General features: G+C 36.9%; 1 protein-coding gene across 1 annotated transcript; it reads left to right on the top strand.

Annotated features, from left to right (window-relative positions):
• The first annotated feature begins 363 nt into the window (after window positions 1-363).
• On the top strand, window positions 364-18,257 carry LIPI (lipase I). The gene is made up of 10 exons (XM_075102007.1): window positions 364-609; window positions 3,745-4,121; window positions 5,757-5,865; window positions 8,390-8,491; window positions 9,879-9,968; window positions 11,021-11,188; window positions 12,751-12,843; window positions 14,213-14,324; window positions 14,700-14,873; window positions 17,627-18,257. Exons 1-10 carry the CDS (start codon window positions 531-533, stop codon window positions 17,712-17,714), a joined length of 1,392 nt encoding a protein of 463 aa, XP_074958108.1. The 5' UTR covers window positions 364-530; the 3' UTR covers window positions 17,715-18,257.
• The last annotated feature ends 383 nt before the right edge of the window (window positions 18,258-18,640 follow it).

Genomic DNA, 18,640 nt, shown 5'->3' on the forward strand with positions numbered 1-18,640 from the left:
GACTCCTTGGAAAAAGCTCAGAAGATAATTTTGTGCAAAAATAATCCATGGAGATACAGTTCTCAGAATTATTTTGAAGTTCTTACAGAAAAATACTTCTGTCATCAGAATGACTTTTTGGTCTAAGTTTCTTTTGCCCATCTCAGTGCCTCTAATTACAGTTGAGTGACACACTTAAAAAAAGACACACGGTGGGTCTCTAATGTGATGTACCTCTAGTTATTCTGCTTCCTAAATTCCACTCATGTAACAGCTGTCAGTAATATATAATATCAACTGCTTATGTGTAAATCTGCTGACAGCCAAAGAGAGAGGGAAATAGATTATAAACCAGTCCCAACCCTTGAAGACCAGAAACCACCCTACCTACTGAAGTCATTCAATAGGAGGAGTCATGAATTGCAGAAGCTTGAATACAGCTTTGCTGTCTGCTTCCTACTCTACATGTCACTTACTTCATTAGTGGCATTCAGTTAGGTTAGAAATCTAGCATACTATAAGGAAACACTAGCTTTGCCGCTTGTCTGTGGATGCTACGTGTTGCTTTTCTCTGTTTCCACATGCTGAAATTGTGTTTCTTCATCTGCTTGATATACTGGGTGAAATCAGGTAAGAACCATTAGCTTATTCTTTGTGATGTAGCCTCTTGGCTTTATTCAAGCATAAAAAATGAATAGGCCTTCATTTGAACTGGCCAAAAGATTAAACCTTGTGAATTATGCCTAATGAAGCAGACAATTAGTAGAGAGAATTTGATTACTTTGAACTGAGACGTAGGTTTTCATTTTAAAGTAAATAGAACAAAGCCCGATACTTTATCTCTGGCTGTACTTTGCACAGAGTCACACTCAGGTACATGCACTTTGTACAAAGTAAAGAGGTAACTGTGAAATAGTTTTAGCACATTGGTGTTTGTTGTTTATTGCTGATTTGAGAGGTTGACAGGTTGTCAAGTTATGTGTTATGCTTTAAATAGTAAAATCTAGTTACAGAAAAGTCAGTCGGCACTTACGATTTTCCTCTTTCAAACACAGAAAGTACTTAGAATGCTTACTAACATACACAGGAAAGTTACAATTGTACATTAACTGAGTTAAACTGCATATGTCAGTGCCCAACACCTATCTGTATGTTCTGACTGTACAGAAAAGCATACGTGAGTACTCCCACAAGTGTGCAGAAAGGGCAGGTGGGTATTCCTTCCAGTAACCAATCAGAAATAGGAGTTTGAAAAACCTCCGCTCGATGACTCCTCGCTAAACAATTCAAAGTATTAAAACTATCGATCTGTTTATAGTACTTATCTAAGTCCACAGTAAAGACATAATCTTTTCTTTTTTTTCTATATTTACTTTTCAAAGAATAACTGCTGTCACTTCACAGCCGTAAGTAAACGAGTTGTTTCCCTATGACATTTCCCAGCTACTAAATAGGTTTTGTCAGTTAAAATAGTTTCCTTGTGACAGATTTCTCACTTCCATGGACCAGACTCTGTTGCTGTTTTATGTCACTGTCATTCCTCTGGCTTTTGAAGAATTAATTCTTGTTTCTACCAATCAAATATTGAGAAATCAAAGCACTTAAATGGATGTGGAGGAACACTTCAGTAATATCTTAGCATGAATCTTTTGTATGTTAGATATGTAGGAGTGAATTATCAGTGATTAAACTTGGATTTAAGAACAGTATTAGGCAAAAATGAAAGAGTTTCATCTTGTAGATTTGAATCTGAGTAGCAAAATTTAATCAAGTGGCTGGTTTTTATCATTTAGCTTTGTGTATGACATTTGTGTAATAGAATTTCTATATTAGTGTTATTGTCATATATCATTATATGAAAACTAGAGATTCAATGTGACACATCCTGTTAACATGTTACATGTATGACGTTTTAACAGTTTCTTGAATACTGTGTTCTTTAAATTCAAGGCAACTGCAGCTGAACAGCTCTTAATTTCAGAACTTCTTCCTGGATAAGTGTCAGCAATGAAACTGAGTCACCTTCCTGTACTACTAGTTAGTTAATAACCTGTCCAATAATCATAGTAAAAGTTACTTGAATTATTCAATGTCAAAATGGGGAGAATGGTGATATTTATTTTGAAATATAGGTAATTCTAAGTTTTCCTAGACATAATAATTATAGCTATTGCCATAAAGTGATGATAGGCCTGAAACTTTAGTGTGGGCAATTTGAGACAGGAAGTTTCACACCATTTCTAACAGTCTGTAACTTCAGCTCTGCTCTGGTTTGCAAATATCCATTATTTTTTTGTGACATCCAGTTCAGTTCAGACTGGTCTAGTTGTCATAGATACATGGTTTGGCCAGAGGTGATTAATTTAGTTTCCTAAGTGAATTAGTGTCTTTACCGCATCTTTACTGCATCTTCAGTGCTGTAATTCACATTGTTCAGCTTTGTTTCAATCTGCACTACAGTATCAAAATACATTTTTCAGATACCCTGTAACCCCCCCGCACTTGCCCTTCATAGCTTTATAAACCAGTGAGGGCTCGCTGGCTGTCTCAGATGTGCAAACGTGGTGGATTCGGTTCTGCCTGCTAGCCGCTTGCTGGGAAAAGGAGAAGAGCTATAACTGCCTCTCCTATAATTCAAAAATTCTCAGAAATTCAGGTTACTTTTAAAATTATTTTTTTAAGGAACTAAGTAGGTACTATTTCTCTTCCTACTTTTGCTTTCTAGAAGTTGACTGAGTCTTGTTTTACAAAGTTGTTAATGACAGGAAAATTGAGAAAGGTGTCATCAAATATCGGACAAAAGCCTTGTGTAAAGATGCATAGTCCACTAGAAGTCAAGAGATCGGCCCAAATTGCTTGGGCCGTACACCGACTAACACCATAGCAAAGGTAAAGAAGCCATACAGAAGAACTGTGACAGGCATGAGCGTTGTGCCGAGAATCCTGAAGTGGCTTATCCACACAGTGTGACCTCCGTAGCCAAAGGATACTTTTTCTGATGTTCATAAGCACACAGGGGAAAAATTAAGCCTTTTTAGACTCTCTTGAAAATCTCCCTCCTCTTGCTGATCCTGTCTGAGCTGCAGCTTAACCTTGTATGCCATAACTGTCCAACTACAGAAATGCTAAATACTACAGTTTTTCCTGTGCCATTATGTACATTGACCTTACAGACTCTTATTTTTTCAAATTCAGAACAGGGTTATTTTTTTCTTCTTTCTTAGTTTCTTGGCAATGGTGTCCTTACGGTGATCCAAAACTAGGGAAGGGTTCTAGATCATGCCTGTACTCTCAGGCAACTGTTTCTTATTGCTAGATCAAACAATAAGGTCTAATGATTGGCAACTTTGACAGCTTGGCCAAAAGAGGAAGAAACAACAACAGTGGTCTTCCTGTTTATACAACACACACTGGTTGTGAAAAAATTCTGAGAACCTAAGTTTGATGGTTAAGCAAAGGATCTTATCAGCACTGACTACTAATTTGCATTTGTTATGGAGAAAATATATGGTTCAGTAACAACTAAAAAGGTTAATTTTATATTTCAAGGGTTCAGAGGAACATAGTGCTATCTGCAGAGTCATTAGTTAAACTGTGTGTCCTCATTGTTCAACGCACGTTTTGGCACCGCATTCTAAAGGTCTGGAGTGAAGAAAATGGAAGTTCTTCACTTTTAGTGGAAAAATGTGGAAAGAAAAATGAAGAGGTGGTATTTCAGGTGGTCTAGCTCATCAAATTACTGCCTAACATTTTCATCTTTTTCAGATGAGGACAAAAAATGTCCTGAATTTACAGATCTTAATATAGGCGATGCTTTGTCTGGGACAGAAGTCCAAGTCCAGCTACTGCTATACACAAAGGAAAATCCAAATTGTTCTGAGAGACTCATTGAACATAATGTTACTGCATCTGAGTACCTTAATACCTCCAAGAAAATTGTCTTTGTAATTCATGGCTTCAGACCAACAGGATCTCCACCGGCATGGCTAGGTGACATGAAAGAGCTTTTACTGTCTTCAGAGGATATTAATCTCATTATAGTTGACTGGAATCGTGGTGCTACAACTGTGAATTACATTACTGCTGTTGCAAACTGCAGAAAAGTTGCAGAAATACTGAAGAACTATGTGGACCAGATGCTGGTAAGGCAGAGAGTTGCATCTGTTCTGCATAAGTCTAAATAGCATATTTTGAGTGGGAACGGATATTTAAAATACATCTAAAGTGAACAATGTCAAATGGCATTTCCTTGACAAAGTATTTGCTAGGTTTGCATACAGTTACAACTGCATGTCTTTAACGCCACCTGAGTTCTTATTTCCCTTTCACTGAAGTATGCATGAAAGCTCTGATTCCTTTAGCCAGCTGGAAGTTTTAGGCCTTTAGGAAAGACAGAACGTGCTGGTGGGGAGATGAAGTGGGACATGTTCAAATAGTATGCAGCATTAAAACTTTACAAAAGCATTACACTACTCTTTTTACTATTAAACTCCTATAATTAAAGATTGTAAATGAAAAAGAAATCACTGACAGAGATATAAATATTTGTTCCAAAATTATATAAACTTTGTGATTCTAGAGGGAGTTGCCAAAACAGTTGTTGATGCCAGTGGTCTTAACTGGGCTTTAGATTTGTTGCTTAATCAAATGAACAAAAAAAATTATCATCTCATTTATGGCATTGTTAGATATATCACTTGATTTTTCTTCTATTCTCACCACTTCTTTTCCCAGCCATTCTCAGTTCTACATGCTGTAGAGTAAGAAAATATTCATGTGGAATTTGAGTAGAAAGCTCAGCATTTTGAGAAAGGATAAGGTGAAAGAAGAGGGACACCATCAGAATCTGGACTCTGGGGCTACATATAGTGATAACGATTTGTAATTATGACAGTAAATTTTTTTGTTATGGAACAGGAGAATAAAATAGGACTATAAGAGCAGTCTCCAATACGGAGTGGGTTAAAAGGTGTATTTTGCAAATTTCTCGATGCAGATTTCTGGTTAATTGCTGGTTACAGGTCTGCCTGGCAAAGCAATGACTGCAGGGCATGCTTGGGCCCACCTTGTTGTGCGAGCCATCAGAGGGATGGTGGTAGTGTATTTGTGTCCCACAGCTATGAGTTTCATACTCGCAAGCTGTCGTGAGGCCTTTGTTAATGCATTTTGAGATGCATTAATAATTAAGGTCCCATGTATCATTCCATCACTTTTCAGAGATTCTAACAGGTCTGCTGATACTATTTCAGAGTTCTTTGATAGGGTTGTTTTTAAATACCGCCTGCTTTGTAGAATGGGCATCTTAAGGCTTTCCTGCAAGTGTGCATTTGGCACCATTATTCAGCAGATCTGTGGTGTAAGTATTAATGGTATTGTGTTTTAAATTTATTTTATTGGAAGGATAAGGCAGGGGGAGATAGATTTTTTTTTTTCCCCTAATTCATAGTTTTGTTTCATCTTTCTTGTATCTGGTAAATGTCTTCCTCTTCCCTCCCCATGCTCCTCCTCTAACTAGTGTGACAGTTTGGAAGAAATGTGACTCAAGCTTCCTTTTTACATTTTTTTTAGTCAAAGAATTTCATAATTACTGCACCGTTTAACTAATGCAGAATGTCAAACTGAAAAGAACTTTGTAATTTCCATTTGTTTTTAAAGTTAGAGAGTTAGAAATATAACTTAGAGTACTGATAAAAAGTGAAAACTAAATCAGTCTACTGGTGTCTGTTCAGTTAACCATATGTGTGGTTGTGGCTTTGGGTTTTTTTTTTTCCTGATAGGTACATGGAGCTTCTCTTGATGCTATCTATATGATTGGTGTTAGTCTTGGAGCTCATATAGCTGGTTTTGTTGGCCAGAAGTATAATGGCAAAATTGGCAGAATTACAGGTAAGTCTTTTAATCCCGATACACATATTCTAATGTACCTTGTGTTGTTGTCATAGCTGCAAATCACATAGATGCTAGCACTGAAATATTGACAAATGAGGACTGATTATTTAGTAACATACATGAGGAAAAATGTATCCCTGGTAGAAGTTCAGAAACTTGTGGAAGTCTGCCTTCAGGACCTAAGTTACACCTGAAATTTTCCAACGTCTTTACCTCTGGTCTCTCAAATGAAAATTGAGTGCTACATTCAAATGCAACTTAAATTACATACTACCTGAGTTTCTGTCTAGTTGATGAAGAAAGTCAGGTCCCTCTGCAGGGAGATTCGAAGGCTCTTGGTCAGACCACAGGAATCAGACACCAGGATTTAGTTTCGGTTTGAGGTATCTGAACATGGTGCAGGCTTTAGTGTGTTGAGCCGTCTGCTACAGGGAGCTTAAATCAGGTGTTCAACCTGTGTGTGGATACTGCAAATCTTACCTCATACTTGTTACACCGTCAGCATTGTCATCTGCGGGAAGTGATGCATATGGTGAAAATTGGAGTACCATCATTTGCGTACATCTTTCAGGATCAGGTTGCGTGAAGTTTAGGATTAACTTTTAGATGCTGGTTCCTAGGGCAGAATCCACAGTGCTAATTTGGGTTCACAGACTCCAGATACTTCTTGTGATGAAAGAGCAAAAATCGCTGCAGCTAGCGTGTTGAGAAGGAAGCTCGCTAAGGTAACTGCCAGAAAAGGTGCTAAGGGGAGAAGGGATGTTGGATCCTGATAATGTTTTGCATTTAAGAGAACAGCTATTTTCAGGCTGAAGGGAGGCAGTTGCCACTCCTTGAGATTCATAGCTCCAAACACTCTCTTCAGAGTACTTTTTTCCCCAAATGTAAGAGGAGCCAATAGCCAGCCTTAAGAAAGGGAATTAGAGGCTCCTCCCCCTCTAGTACAGCAATCTGAAAGTCAGGGCATTTCTAAGAGTGTGATAGGCTCCAGCTATATCCCTTTGGTTAAGAATACTTGTTTCCACTCTACGCAATTCCCTAGAGTTTGGTAGGGTAACAGGTTGGGGACAGTCTTGATTTCAATGGTAGGCTAGCAGGTCCATACCCTCTCTGTACAATAACTGGGAGCTAGAAGTTCCATGTAATTTCTGAGCTCAGATGCTTGCTGGTAAATGGAATTATATGAAATGTTTCAATCACCTTACAATTACTGATATGGATAAATAAAGGCAAAGATTGAGTAGTCCAAACACACAAGGCTCTTAACCTCTTAAGTGACTGTTTTGATACTCTTTCTTTCAAACAAGTTGAGCTGGTAGCCCAAACTGACGTTGGAAAAATGAGATTTAAAAAAAAAAAAAAAAAGCTATCTTCTTCACTGTTTGGAGATTTCTGAAATATAAAACTAATTAGTGGACTAAAACAATGACCTTTGCACCTGGGGCATTATGAATGTGAATTCTTGACATTCTATGAACCCCTGCAATCATGTGCATCTTGGTTATCTTAATATTGAGAGAGAACCTTCCTAGACTAGTTCTTAAAGAACATCTGCCAGTTAAATCATAATTCAAATTTGCATAAGCTAAGGTCATACTATGTCCCTGTCTCTCAATCAGTGAGAACGTAAGTAGAAGTTAGTTAAGCATAGGAATATTTTTTGCCTTGACAGTTGTATTTTCCATCTTTGCTGCTTTTTCATTTCCCCTCTTTGTCTTTGCTTTTGTTGTCAAGAAAATAGGAGCAGAGCAAACCTCAGCTAACGTCTCACTTTCCTGCAAAGGACGGAATTTACGATCATGAAATTTATCAGATTTCAGGGCTGCACAACATAATTCCCTGTCCCTAAAATGAATGAGAATACGCAGTGTTTATACTTCAGATACTTTGCCACCCAAATCCCGTCCTCCTTGATATAAAGTGCTTTTTATGAATCTCAGTTGGAATCTCTTTTGTCATATTTGAGTTTTGATTTGAGTATAAATTTCCAAGCCTCCTTCAGGTGAAAATATTGTCAGAAACTAGTATTTCACTTAGCTGTATATAAAAATCGTTTTTCTATAAGGAATTTCAACACCAACTGATAAAATCATTGCGGCATGTTTGAAATTGTCTCCGTCCAAGAGGTCTTCATCTTGTGTTCTGGTGGTGAGAGTAGTTATATTATGCATTGCATTTTTATGAAGTACATAATAGGTATGGGATTTTCTGGGGAAAAGGACAAAATTAATTCTCCTGATTTGACCCCTGTTGCTGTTGGCTTATAATTCATCTGGAGAACTGGGAGATAAGCACAACTAATTAGGGAGAGAGAGAAATTCAAAGATATGGGCTGATCAGTCTTGTGCTTTGCTTAGCAAGTTGAAGAATAGAAACTTGAGAAGAATTGTGCTGGGTTTTATATTCATTATTGTCCCAGGAAAATGAAGAGTCATTGATGAATTACGCTCAAATGTTCATCTTGTATATATCTGTAGAAACAGACCCCGGGATTTGTAATGCTATTGTTATTTTCATTTAGGGCTTGATCCAGCAGGCCCTTCGTTCACTCGAGCACCACCAGAGGAGAGACTGGATTGTACCGATGCACAATTTGTTGATGTAATCCACTCAGATACTGATGGTAATGACATAGCCTTAACCTTTCCTATTTCAACTTGAGGAAAGGCAGGAAAGCAAAAGAGAAGGGATAAGGTGTTCCAGTAACATCCAAGCAGTGCTGCAGAAGTATATTCTGTGTTATCAGGTGGATTCCTGAGCTGTTGCTTTCTAACAACGTCTATACTTTTGAAATCAAACTGTATGGTATTATGCCTATTCATCAAGAAATTGAAACTCAGCTTCGCCAATGACTGAAGCAATGATGGACAGTTTTGTTCAGTTTTGACATAAGTTGCCGTGTTACTGAGTGAAGTTTCATTACTGAACCTGAAAATATTGAAGTTTTATGTCCAACAGCTAGCTGAAGGCATATGTAGATAGCCATAGAGTAATGGGTCCATTCAATGTCATGCAAAAGAGGCGATTACACTGCTGTCATTTATGTCTTTTTTGCTATAGTATATTCCTTCTGAATACAAAAAACAACTCTGCACATTGAATAAAGGATGTCTATTGCATTAATTTATGATACTGCTATTTCCAAAATAGTTTCGCATTAACATTCTTTTGCTGTGCTAGTGTGTATGAACATAGAGGTTGTAAGCATGTGATTATCACGGAATTAGTCCCTTCTGAGACAGCCTGTCTCAGCTGTATCACATTGGCACACTACAGATCCTCTGCTTAAAATTCTACATCATGTCACTGTAAGGTTTAAATTAAGAACGTTGTAAAGTCTGCATCATCCGTGCTATAATCTGGTTTAATTTTTTTCTCAAAACCATAAGTAAACCTTTCAAACCTACCACACCTGTGCCATTATTTGTGTAGTTTCATATCAGTTTCTTTAATGATATTAAAAATTACAGATTTTACGATACAAATTTATACGTGAAGCTGTAAAATACCAATTTTTGTAATGTAATCTTACTCGTGGTCTTTTACAGTCCAGATACAGATTTTTCTCCTTTGATATACTGATTATATTAGTGTAACTCAGAATCCAATGTCAAGTGCAAAAAATGGAAAATCTTACTCTAATGAAAATTACACTGGGAAAGAATTTTGGTTGCTGGAGAGAACATGAATTTAATAAATTTCTGTGTGCAAATAATACCTCTGCTACAGCACTAAATAGTTGCTTCTGTTCTTTCCTTTTATGGCAGTAGGAATCTTACACAAATTTGTATACATTTGTGCACAGCATCTTACACGTGTATTATTTTTCTTAAGAAAAATCCCCATGGATTTTAACTCATAACATGACTCCCATTTACAGAACAAAAGAACAGTATAATTGCAAAAAAATTCTTTAAGACCTCCATGTTATTTTGTAACTAATGTAATGATAAATAATTAACTGCATAATTCTGTTCATGTTTTTTTGATTCATTATGTTTTTACTTTAGCACTAGGTTTCAAGAAACCTTTAGGAACCATTGATTTCTATCCAAATGGAGGAATGGATCAGCCTGGTTGTCCAAAAACAGTATTCAGTGGTAAATAAAAATGTATTCAATTAATGAGAAAAGAGTTTGAGATCAGATAAAAAAAAAAGGTTAAACCGAATTCAGTGGACGCTGCACATATTTGGTAACATGGGAGCTGAGGGCATTGTCTTCTTTCTTTTCCGTTCCCACTCAGCAAATTAGAAATCACAAATGGATGGAATTATATTATTATATTATATATACAATCTGCATATAGTTATCATTATTTTTCTGTCTTTATATATGGCTACACATAGGGGAAGATGCTTGCATCCCAATGGTTTGGACAGGATCACTTGCATATGACTTGGAAGGCTTTCAAGTTGTCACTGTGGCTTAGGTTTTGGACAGCTCTTTTAGGCTCTAGGATGAAAACAGTTTTATGACACGATCTTTTGCTGCAGAATTTTGGTTATTTCAACCTCTATAAATCTTAGGCGAGGTTGCTGCCCATTGTTTTTGTTTACCCTTTTTGAATGTGTTTATGACTGTCTATGTTTCTGTTACTAATCTGCACACTGCTGCTACGAATTAGAGCTGCCGCAAAAGCATAGGGCTTCCACTTGTGCATCTGTGGGTATGGGAGAATCCCTTAAGACTCAGGATCATCATCTTCATCTGTACAATTCTCACAGTTTGTTTTGCTAGTAGAGAAAGTAATTTATCACACCAAAAAAACTAGAGAGAAGAATCTCTGAAGGATTCCTTGTGGTAGTTTTTCTGCAAAAACATTCTTCACTGGATGCAACAAGGCAAATTTTAACTCAGACTTATGCTTTATAAAAAAATATTCTGTAAATTTGATAGGAATTAGTAGACTATTTCTTACATAAAAAAACCTGTAGACTTTTCTCTATACCTGTTATATTGAAAATAATCTTCAAGTTTTTCTTCTTGTGTGTGTGCATCCATTTTTTACACCTAGTGGTCAACTAACCAGAGAATAAAAGCATGGCTAACCTAATGACTCAGGTAAATGAGATTACTTTGGTAACACCTTTCATTCCATGAAGAAAAGTGATTACATATTCTTTGTATATTTCATTTTTTCTTTCCTGAAGGACTTCAGTATTTTAAGTGTGACCATCAAAGATCTGTCTTCCTCTTCTTATCATCTTTGAAAAGGAAGTGCAACATAATAACATATCCTTGTGAATCTTACTTGGATTACAAGAGAGGAAAATGTGTCGATTGTGGAGCTTTCCAGCCAATGTCCTGTCCAGTACTGGGTAAGTGTTATGGTATCTGCTCTGCGCTGTGTGAGATTTTCTGGGAAATCCAGACTAGCTCTTTCTGGGTCTACTCTGTAATACTCTGTATTATCATGTTGAGGGATCTGTAGAGATTGATCGCGTGCAGAGCTGCATATTGTTTAAAGTAGTTTAAAGTTCATGGCTTCTGTTAGACACAGGTGCTGAATTTTCCTAATCTTTGGTCATTATGCTTTCCACTCTGAAATGGATTCACAGTGTATTTCCTTTCTACAGAGAAACTGCTTCTGCTTAGTTCATCACTTCAGGCTGCACAGTGTGTTATCATCTCTACAGCACTTGTGGTTTTTATTTAAGAGTAATAAAGTTTATAGCAACTTCAGGCTTCTCTGGCTCTTCTTTCAGAATCAAGCTTTCGTTTGGAGGGGGTTTTAGTTGTTTGGGGCTTTATTGGTTTTAGAGAGGATCTGGGGACAGTTTGGAAAGAGCTATGGTAGTATGAGCATTTCCTAGTTGGCAGGGTTTTCTTAAGAATGAAATTTAAAAATATTTAATTAGAAGTTAACTTTCAATTTGTACCTTGTCTTTTTTATATCCTTATATTAGGATATACCCCCTATATTAGTTAGAGCAGTTTCAAGAAAAAAGTGTAGATAGATAGATCTGTATGTTATTTTGTAATATAACCCAACCATAACGGGACCTTATAGTAGGGCAGAAAGACTCCAGGACTTCCCCAGCATGGTTGTTAGCCATGCGTGATGCACTTACACAGAATGTCCAAGCAAGAGGTGGAGAAATATTTGACCGGTCAGCTGCCACCTTTTTTTTTTTTTCTTTAATATTCATAAAACCTATGAGGAAATGGCAAGCAGCTGAATCTGGAAACTGAGAGAAGCATCATCCTCCTACTGCAAGCTTTGCTGCTTGCTGCCTAGCAGTGGCAGCTCTGCAGCCTGGAAATAGCCCTTGTTGTCCAGCCTAGGTAAAGAAAGTAAGAGGGAGAGGACAGGCTCAGCCATTTCAGAAACAAGGACTGTTATCAAGCCCCAAAGACAATAAGCATAGAATTGTATAACCCAAAAGTTCTTTCTACATTATATCCATAATCTTAGGAGGTTTACAGAGTATCTATCATTTTATTAAATAATATCCACGATTATAGATGACAGGGTTTAAAAATATTTACTTTAATGGTTCAAAAAAGAAAGGAGGAAATTTTACCTAACGTGAAGCTGTTTTGTAGCTGTTCTCTGCAAATATGTGGGCTACTTTTTTGGGTTTGTTTTTTTACCTCTGCAGGAGTTTATAAGCACTATTTTTTTGAGTTAGTATGCTAGACTAAACAGATTCCCACTATTACAGTATGAAATGTTTAGTGATACTAATATACCAGAAGAATGAAATACATGCATATTGCGTTCTGTTGTACCCGGGGGATTCCTGCATTTTCCAAATCAATTTACTTTCTCAGAGAATATTTAAAAAAATTAAAGCCAAATCTGTCACTTTGTGTAATTATATGTGTATCATGATTTTGATAAATGTCTGAAATGAAATATTTAAATTTTGGGTTTCAGGTTATTACGCTGATAGATGGAAAAATCTCTTAATCCCAATGAGTTCACCAACGAAAGCTTATTTTGATACATCAGATCAAGACCCATTCTGCAGTGAGTGACTGAATACATACATAACAAACTCTTTATGAAATGTTATGGCTGTTATTTGTTAGCTGATCTGGAGTGAAAGCACGTTAAAAGTAGAAAGTTATTGTTAACTGCTGTGTGAAATGGTGTAATAAACCGTGAGCAAAGTGTCAGCTCATAGACTGGAGGAAGAAGGAGAATGACTCTGGTAAAAGAGTAAACTGTACATGAACTGAGAAAGGCATGTGACTTTAAAAGTAATGGGATATACTGCCAAGGGGAAGAAGGAAGCCAGAAAATAAGAATCAAGCCACAGGCAAAAAGCTGTACTGAGAGAACCTGCTTAGATGGGATCATGCTGCCATTTTTAGAGAGCAAAAATGGGAAGCGAGACTGCCCTTGGTGGGGAACAAAAAGAGACACCTCTATATTCCACCCCAGGAGGAGAGCACCCCGCAGTCAGCTACAGCTACTCCAGCTTTTAAAAGTCCTAGTCTCCCCAGGAGTAAAATAGTGGAGGGAAAACTTAGCTGAACTGTTTCAGGGTTATATTCTATGGGAATGAATTCGCGTGGCATGGGTTTTAACTGCAATGGTTCAGGTATCTACCTATCCATGTAGAGGTGCAGTTTAGATTGTCATCCAATTTCTGTTTATATTAACAGACTTTGCCACCATAAGCAAATGTTAGCACACTCTTTAAATTGCTTTAAGGCTCTTTGATTTGGGGTATGGGGAAAGGCTTACATGGAATTTAAATGAAATCAAGATTCCCGTTGGATTTTTTCCATCATTCTGGCAAAGTTTTTTTACCAGGGACTGAATATCTCTTTTTATAGTGGTAATGATGTTTACTTATATCACTGTTTCTTTCAAAGGGCCAAGGAGAGGTTAATGAAGATGTGATGGATTTTATATAAAATAACCTATTCCCAATGGTCTTTCAGCTCAGCCGAAACCTGCTGCCACTGTTCTCTCCTGCTCCTGTTTGCTTGGGCTTTGCTCTTCCATGCTCTCAAGGCTGCACAGGCTGCTAGATCTGTCTCCTCATTCATTCTTCTGGCAGAAAAATACAGTTTTGTTTTCACTCTCACACAAACTAAAGTCTGGGCATTCATCAAAAACCCAACCAGCCAGCATCCTGATGATGGAAAGAGTACATTGTAGAAGTAAAAGATTATGTATAGCATTCTGGGACATGGGTGGTAGAAGAGAGAAAAGAGGAGGAGAAACATTTTTGTCAATATCCTTCTTATTCTGCTTTGAGCTGGTGACTTAGAAGAGTCACTGTTCCTATCATCAAGCAGTGAATACTTTTAACAGGGTGATATTAACAACTGTATCATGTTGAGGTCATTCTTTGAAACTTATTATTTCCTATTTCTTTTTGCAGTGTATAACTACTTACTGGATATTACTACCTGGAATAAAAGCATTAGGAGAGGTTTCATTAAAGTTAAAATAACAGATTATACTGGAAACACAGTAGAATCAGAGATGAATAGGTATGCTGTGCTTTATCTCTAAGTATTTTTTTATCACTTCATAGCACTAATTTTCTGGGTTTCCTAAACCTTTTAACTTGTTAACCTGTAAGTCAAAAAAGTATTATGAGTTGTTAAGACTCGGTCACGGCTCCTTTTCCTGGGTATGGCTCAGTGTCAGAGGCGGTGCTTTTCACACTGAAATGATCTTCTCTCCATTTATGAACTAGCCCGGGTCCTTGCATGGCACTGGTTTGAATCCAGTTCTAGTGTCCTTGTTCTGAATGCTCAAAGTTGAAACATCTTACAAGATTTCTGATCCTAATAATAATGCTTAGTAATACTGAATATTACTCCACTGACAAAACCCTAACTAGAAAAAATATTTTTCTTTAGTGAAGCTTCAACATTTCAGCAATATAAAAGAGTCAAAATACTAACTGGATTTTACCAAGACCTTGACAAAATATCAAAAATTTCCTTGACGTTTTCTACGAAGACTTTAGTAGGCCCAAAATACAAGCTTAGGATTCTCCAGATGAGGCTGAAATCTCTTAATAATCCAGAAAGGTAAGTAAGTGTGTGTCACATATCAAAGTTGTGTATCAGCTAAACTGCTGAGGATGTCTATTTCCCCTCTATCGATTATTTAACCACATTTTCCTAAATGCCTGAACATCCTCCTCATCTTACCTAGGATCAAATTTATCGTGTGGAAGAGCCGCTCTGTACATTAACATTTAGTGCACAGCACCTTCAGTTCGCATCTCTCGTACATGTACATGTCAACGAGCGTGCTGCTTGTTACAGCGGGCTGCTGCTGCTGTCTGGTCACAGCGGGTTTTCAAGGACCACTTGTGTAGACCAGCCTGACTTACAGGTGCATGGTTAAGTTCTCTTCCAGAAGATAAATTTTATTAAGCGCTTTTCTGATTTTGACTATATGTCTGTACACAGCTTTTCACACTCAGCTACAAAAGGGAGCACTTCAGCTACTTGTGAGACTGGAATAGTTTTTGGTTGTCTTGCTGATGGTAAAGACCTTCCAAGACCAAAACACAGTCTATGCTTGCCTACACTTGAAATTGTCTGATTTTTTTTTTATATTTAAATGTCATTACTAAGCTTTTATTAATTATTTCTGGTTTTAAATACTTGGGCAGTAGTGCCGTATGTTCATTTTTTAGGTCTCCAGAGTTACTGGTACAATAGCATTAGTAATTACATTTTATATTTGTGTCTTGTGGAAATAACACATTACATGGATTAGGTAAGAAATATCCAGGAGTAGAAAGAGTACTTTATTTTAGAGTTATCATGTTAATTTGCTTCATATGAATGTCAGATTCAATAAAGTCAGAATCTAAAATAAAATTTAATAATGGTTATCAAATAAGTAATGAATGGGAATAATATTACAATATAAGTCTTTAGTCAATATATGTTGCTAACTTGAGAAATAACATTTAAGGCTTTCTGATTTGGTATATAATAATAGTCTAGTAGCAGCAGGGCTTGATCAAAGCTCGAAATCATATTGCAATTTTTTTTCTCAACCTAATGGTGATAAATCAGGAGATACATTTCATGCAAGCCTATCAGCATTCAAGACTTTCTCAGATCATCATCTAGCAAATAAGTAAGACTTTCCGTGAACATCCCTTACCGGTTTTGAGTTTTCATTCCTGTTACTCTGACTCTTGTTAGTTTTGAAGTAAGATGTACTTGGTTTGCTTTAGTATAGGATCCAATAAGTCTTTCACCCAGAGCCTCCTCAGATGGCAGTCATATAAGCACATTAGATACTTTTAGATATCAATGGAAAACAGCGTATTGAATCAGCATGTAAAGGTAATTTAAATGCAGATGTTACCACACTATTGGTTGGTATAATTACATAATTGCTCACTGTAATTATAGCTACCTGTATTTACCTTATTTAGTTATATATAACTACAACAATTACTTGAACACAAGGTAATCAACTAGAAACTACATTTAAAATATTTAAATTATTCATATAACAAAGAAGTAGGTGAAAACCAGGGGACAGGTGCAGGAATAAAAGACAATAGGAGTCTCAGTCTCCCCAGATCTGAGTTAACAGCAGACAGTGGGATTTGGGAGAATATCACTGACTATTGTCTGTGGGCTCGTCCATTATTGCACAGGTGGTGAGTGAATGTAGGAGTGCTAAAAGGTACATATAATTTTCAGACTCTTATTCTGGTCTCCAAGATAAATCATTCCTGCTCACCCATAAAAGCAGAAAGCTTTCCTAACTTGTTTGTGTCCCCAGGTGTCAGTTCTCCCAAAAAGCTTTTGAACATGTCAGTCAATTCAACTCAATTGATGGGGGAGGTGAATGTCTCAAAGATACTTAGCCCAGCCACCTTTGTTTTTTTAATCAAAGCAAGAACAGGAGTGAAAAAATGAAGACCTTATTAATACCTCTACTGAACAAGAGAGTGTGCATGCGCTTGTTTTTTAGTAGACAGCAGAGAAGCCACACAGGGTGAGGGATTATGAAGGCCACAGCTAACAAAAAAATTATTTGTATTTTGTTGCTTGTCGGTGAACTGGTGAACCTTGCGCAGGGCTGCTCTCCTGTAAGGCATTTCTGGTGCTCAGTAATCACAAGCTTAGATGGATTGCACTTAAGATGAGATACAATATGTTGGAAACCATGTTTTTATTTCTAGTATTCATCATTATGGTTTGTCTAAGTATTGTGTCCCCTGTGGTTAGACAGATCCCTTCCCAGGTGACGCCTGCCGTTGGAGAATTAGCTGTGCTAACGCACAACAGGTGTTTAGATGACAAATTACTCTCTTGCGTGAAACTTTCTTATGCATGGTGTCATTGCAACTGAAAGAGTTAGAAGGTATTATAGTGGGGTTTTCTATTTTCCTCTGTGGAATGAAAGCAGATAAATAAAGAAAAATAAACTATCCAGGCCCAGTCTTAACAGGAATTGGGCTGGTTTTGGTCCATTGTTCTAAAGAATTAATTTGAATGCAGATTATTAGCTTTAATGGATGAAGTATTGCATCTTCATATTTCAGACTAATGTGATAAACTTCTTACTCATGCCACTTTGTATCGTCCAGCTGATGTCCTGGTTTTTGTTCACAGTCTGCCAAAACTGCCCTAGTGGTGCATAAAATAAGGTGTAAACTTAGACAAGAAAACATTTCTTCTTTTCCTGAGTACTGTCTCTGAGAGGCAGTAAATACTGGAGGTTTAATAATTCAAAGACTGACATATTTTTCTATCAGTTACCTTTTTTTTGTGCATGTTTTTTTCTTTTTCTACTTTTGTAGGCCACAGCTGTGCAGGTATGATTTTGTGCTGATGGAGAACACTGAACTGACCTTCAAACCTGTCCCTTGCCTGGAGAGGGGTACATGAAGAGAGAGCTCCTACTGACTTAATTTCTCTTACAGCAGTGACATTTTGATTCTTCCCCAGGATAAAGACTGCAACAAGAAGGGAAATGAGATAAGCTAGATTTATTTTCAAGAGTCTACCTGGTAACATGCAGTACTTGCTTTGAGTGCCTTAGGGTGGAATTAATTGGAAACTTCAGATATCTATGTATTTGGGAAATTTGAATAAAGTAAATGTATTATGGTGGAGAACATGCAATGGTCCATTTGTTATTATTTGTTAGCAGTAAAGCAACTGCTGAATTAGATATGAATTATCTGCATAATCCTGGCACATTATTTGTCAAGTCATACGTATATTATTTATTATTTATAATGGCTTTTTCATGGAAACATAATTATCTGCCTGCTAAGTGAATTTAATATACTGTACATGTGATCTACAGATCTAATACACAGCAGTTTTGCTGTGCTATGTTCATTGGATAAATGAATTCACATTTTCTCATTATAGAACATCTCAGTTTCTGAGAACCAGAACAATAAAATTTGTGGGCACATATGTAAATTTGCTATTTAAATCAATTATCTTTATGCTCCTAAGAAAGGGAAAGCAAGTTATACTTTGTCCTTTTCATTGCAAGAGGCAGCTCCAGCATGCTGGTCAGTATGTGCAAAACTCTGAACCAGCCATTGCACATGCTTTTACACACCAGAAAAATACAGAACTGTGGACAGACTTGCTCACAGACTGACATTAAAAATAATAAGTATTTATTCTATAGAAATGGTAATTACGTTACCATAGGTTTTTCTCAGTTGGTGTCTTTCTCAGCTTTATCATTTTATTGTATCCTTCTTTGTTCCTTTCCTCTGAGGGAGTCACTGGGAGATACACAGGAAACGATATTTTTGCCTGCTTCCATGCATGTGTATGGAGGGGTGGGG

The sequence above is a fragment of the Phalacrocorax aristotelis genome, chromosome 1 (assembly GCF_949628215.1).
Source record: "Phalacrocorax aristotelis chromosome 1, bGulAri2.1, whole genome shotgun sequence".
In the NCBI taxonomy this organism is placed as follows: Eukaryota; Metazoa; Chordata; class Aves; order Suliformes; family Phalacrocoracidae; genus Phalacrocorax; species Phalacrocorax aristotelis.

Bases quoted from the DNA above. Each gene is read 5' to 3' on its own strand.
- LIPI (XM_075102007.1), top strand. From the start codon at position 531: ATGCTACGTGTTGCTTTTCTCTGTTTCCACATGCTGAAATTGTGTTTC. The intron at 610-3,744 runs GTAAGAACCATT...CATCTTTTTCAG, and splicing joins GATATACTGGGTGAAATCAG to ATGAGGACAAAAAATGTCCT. The intron at 14,325-14,699 runs GTATGCTGTGCT...ATTTTTCTTTAG, and splicing joins GTAGAATCAGAGATGAATAG to TGAAGCTTCAACATTTCAGC.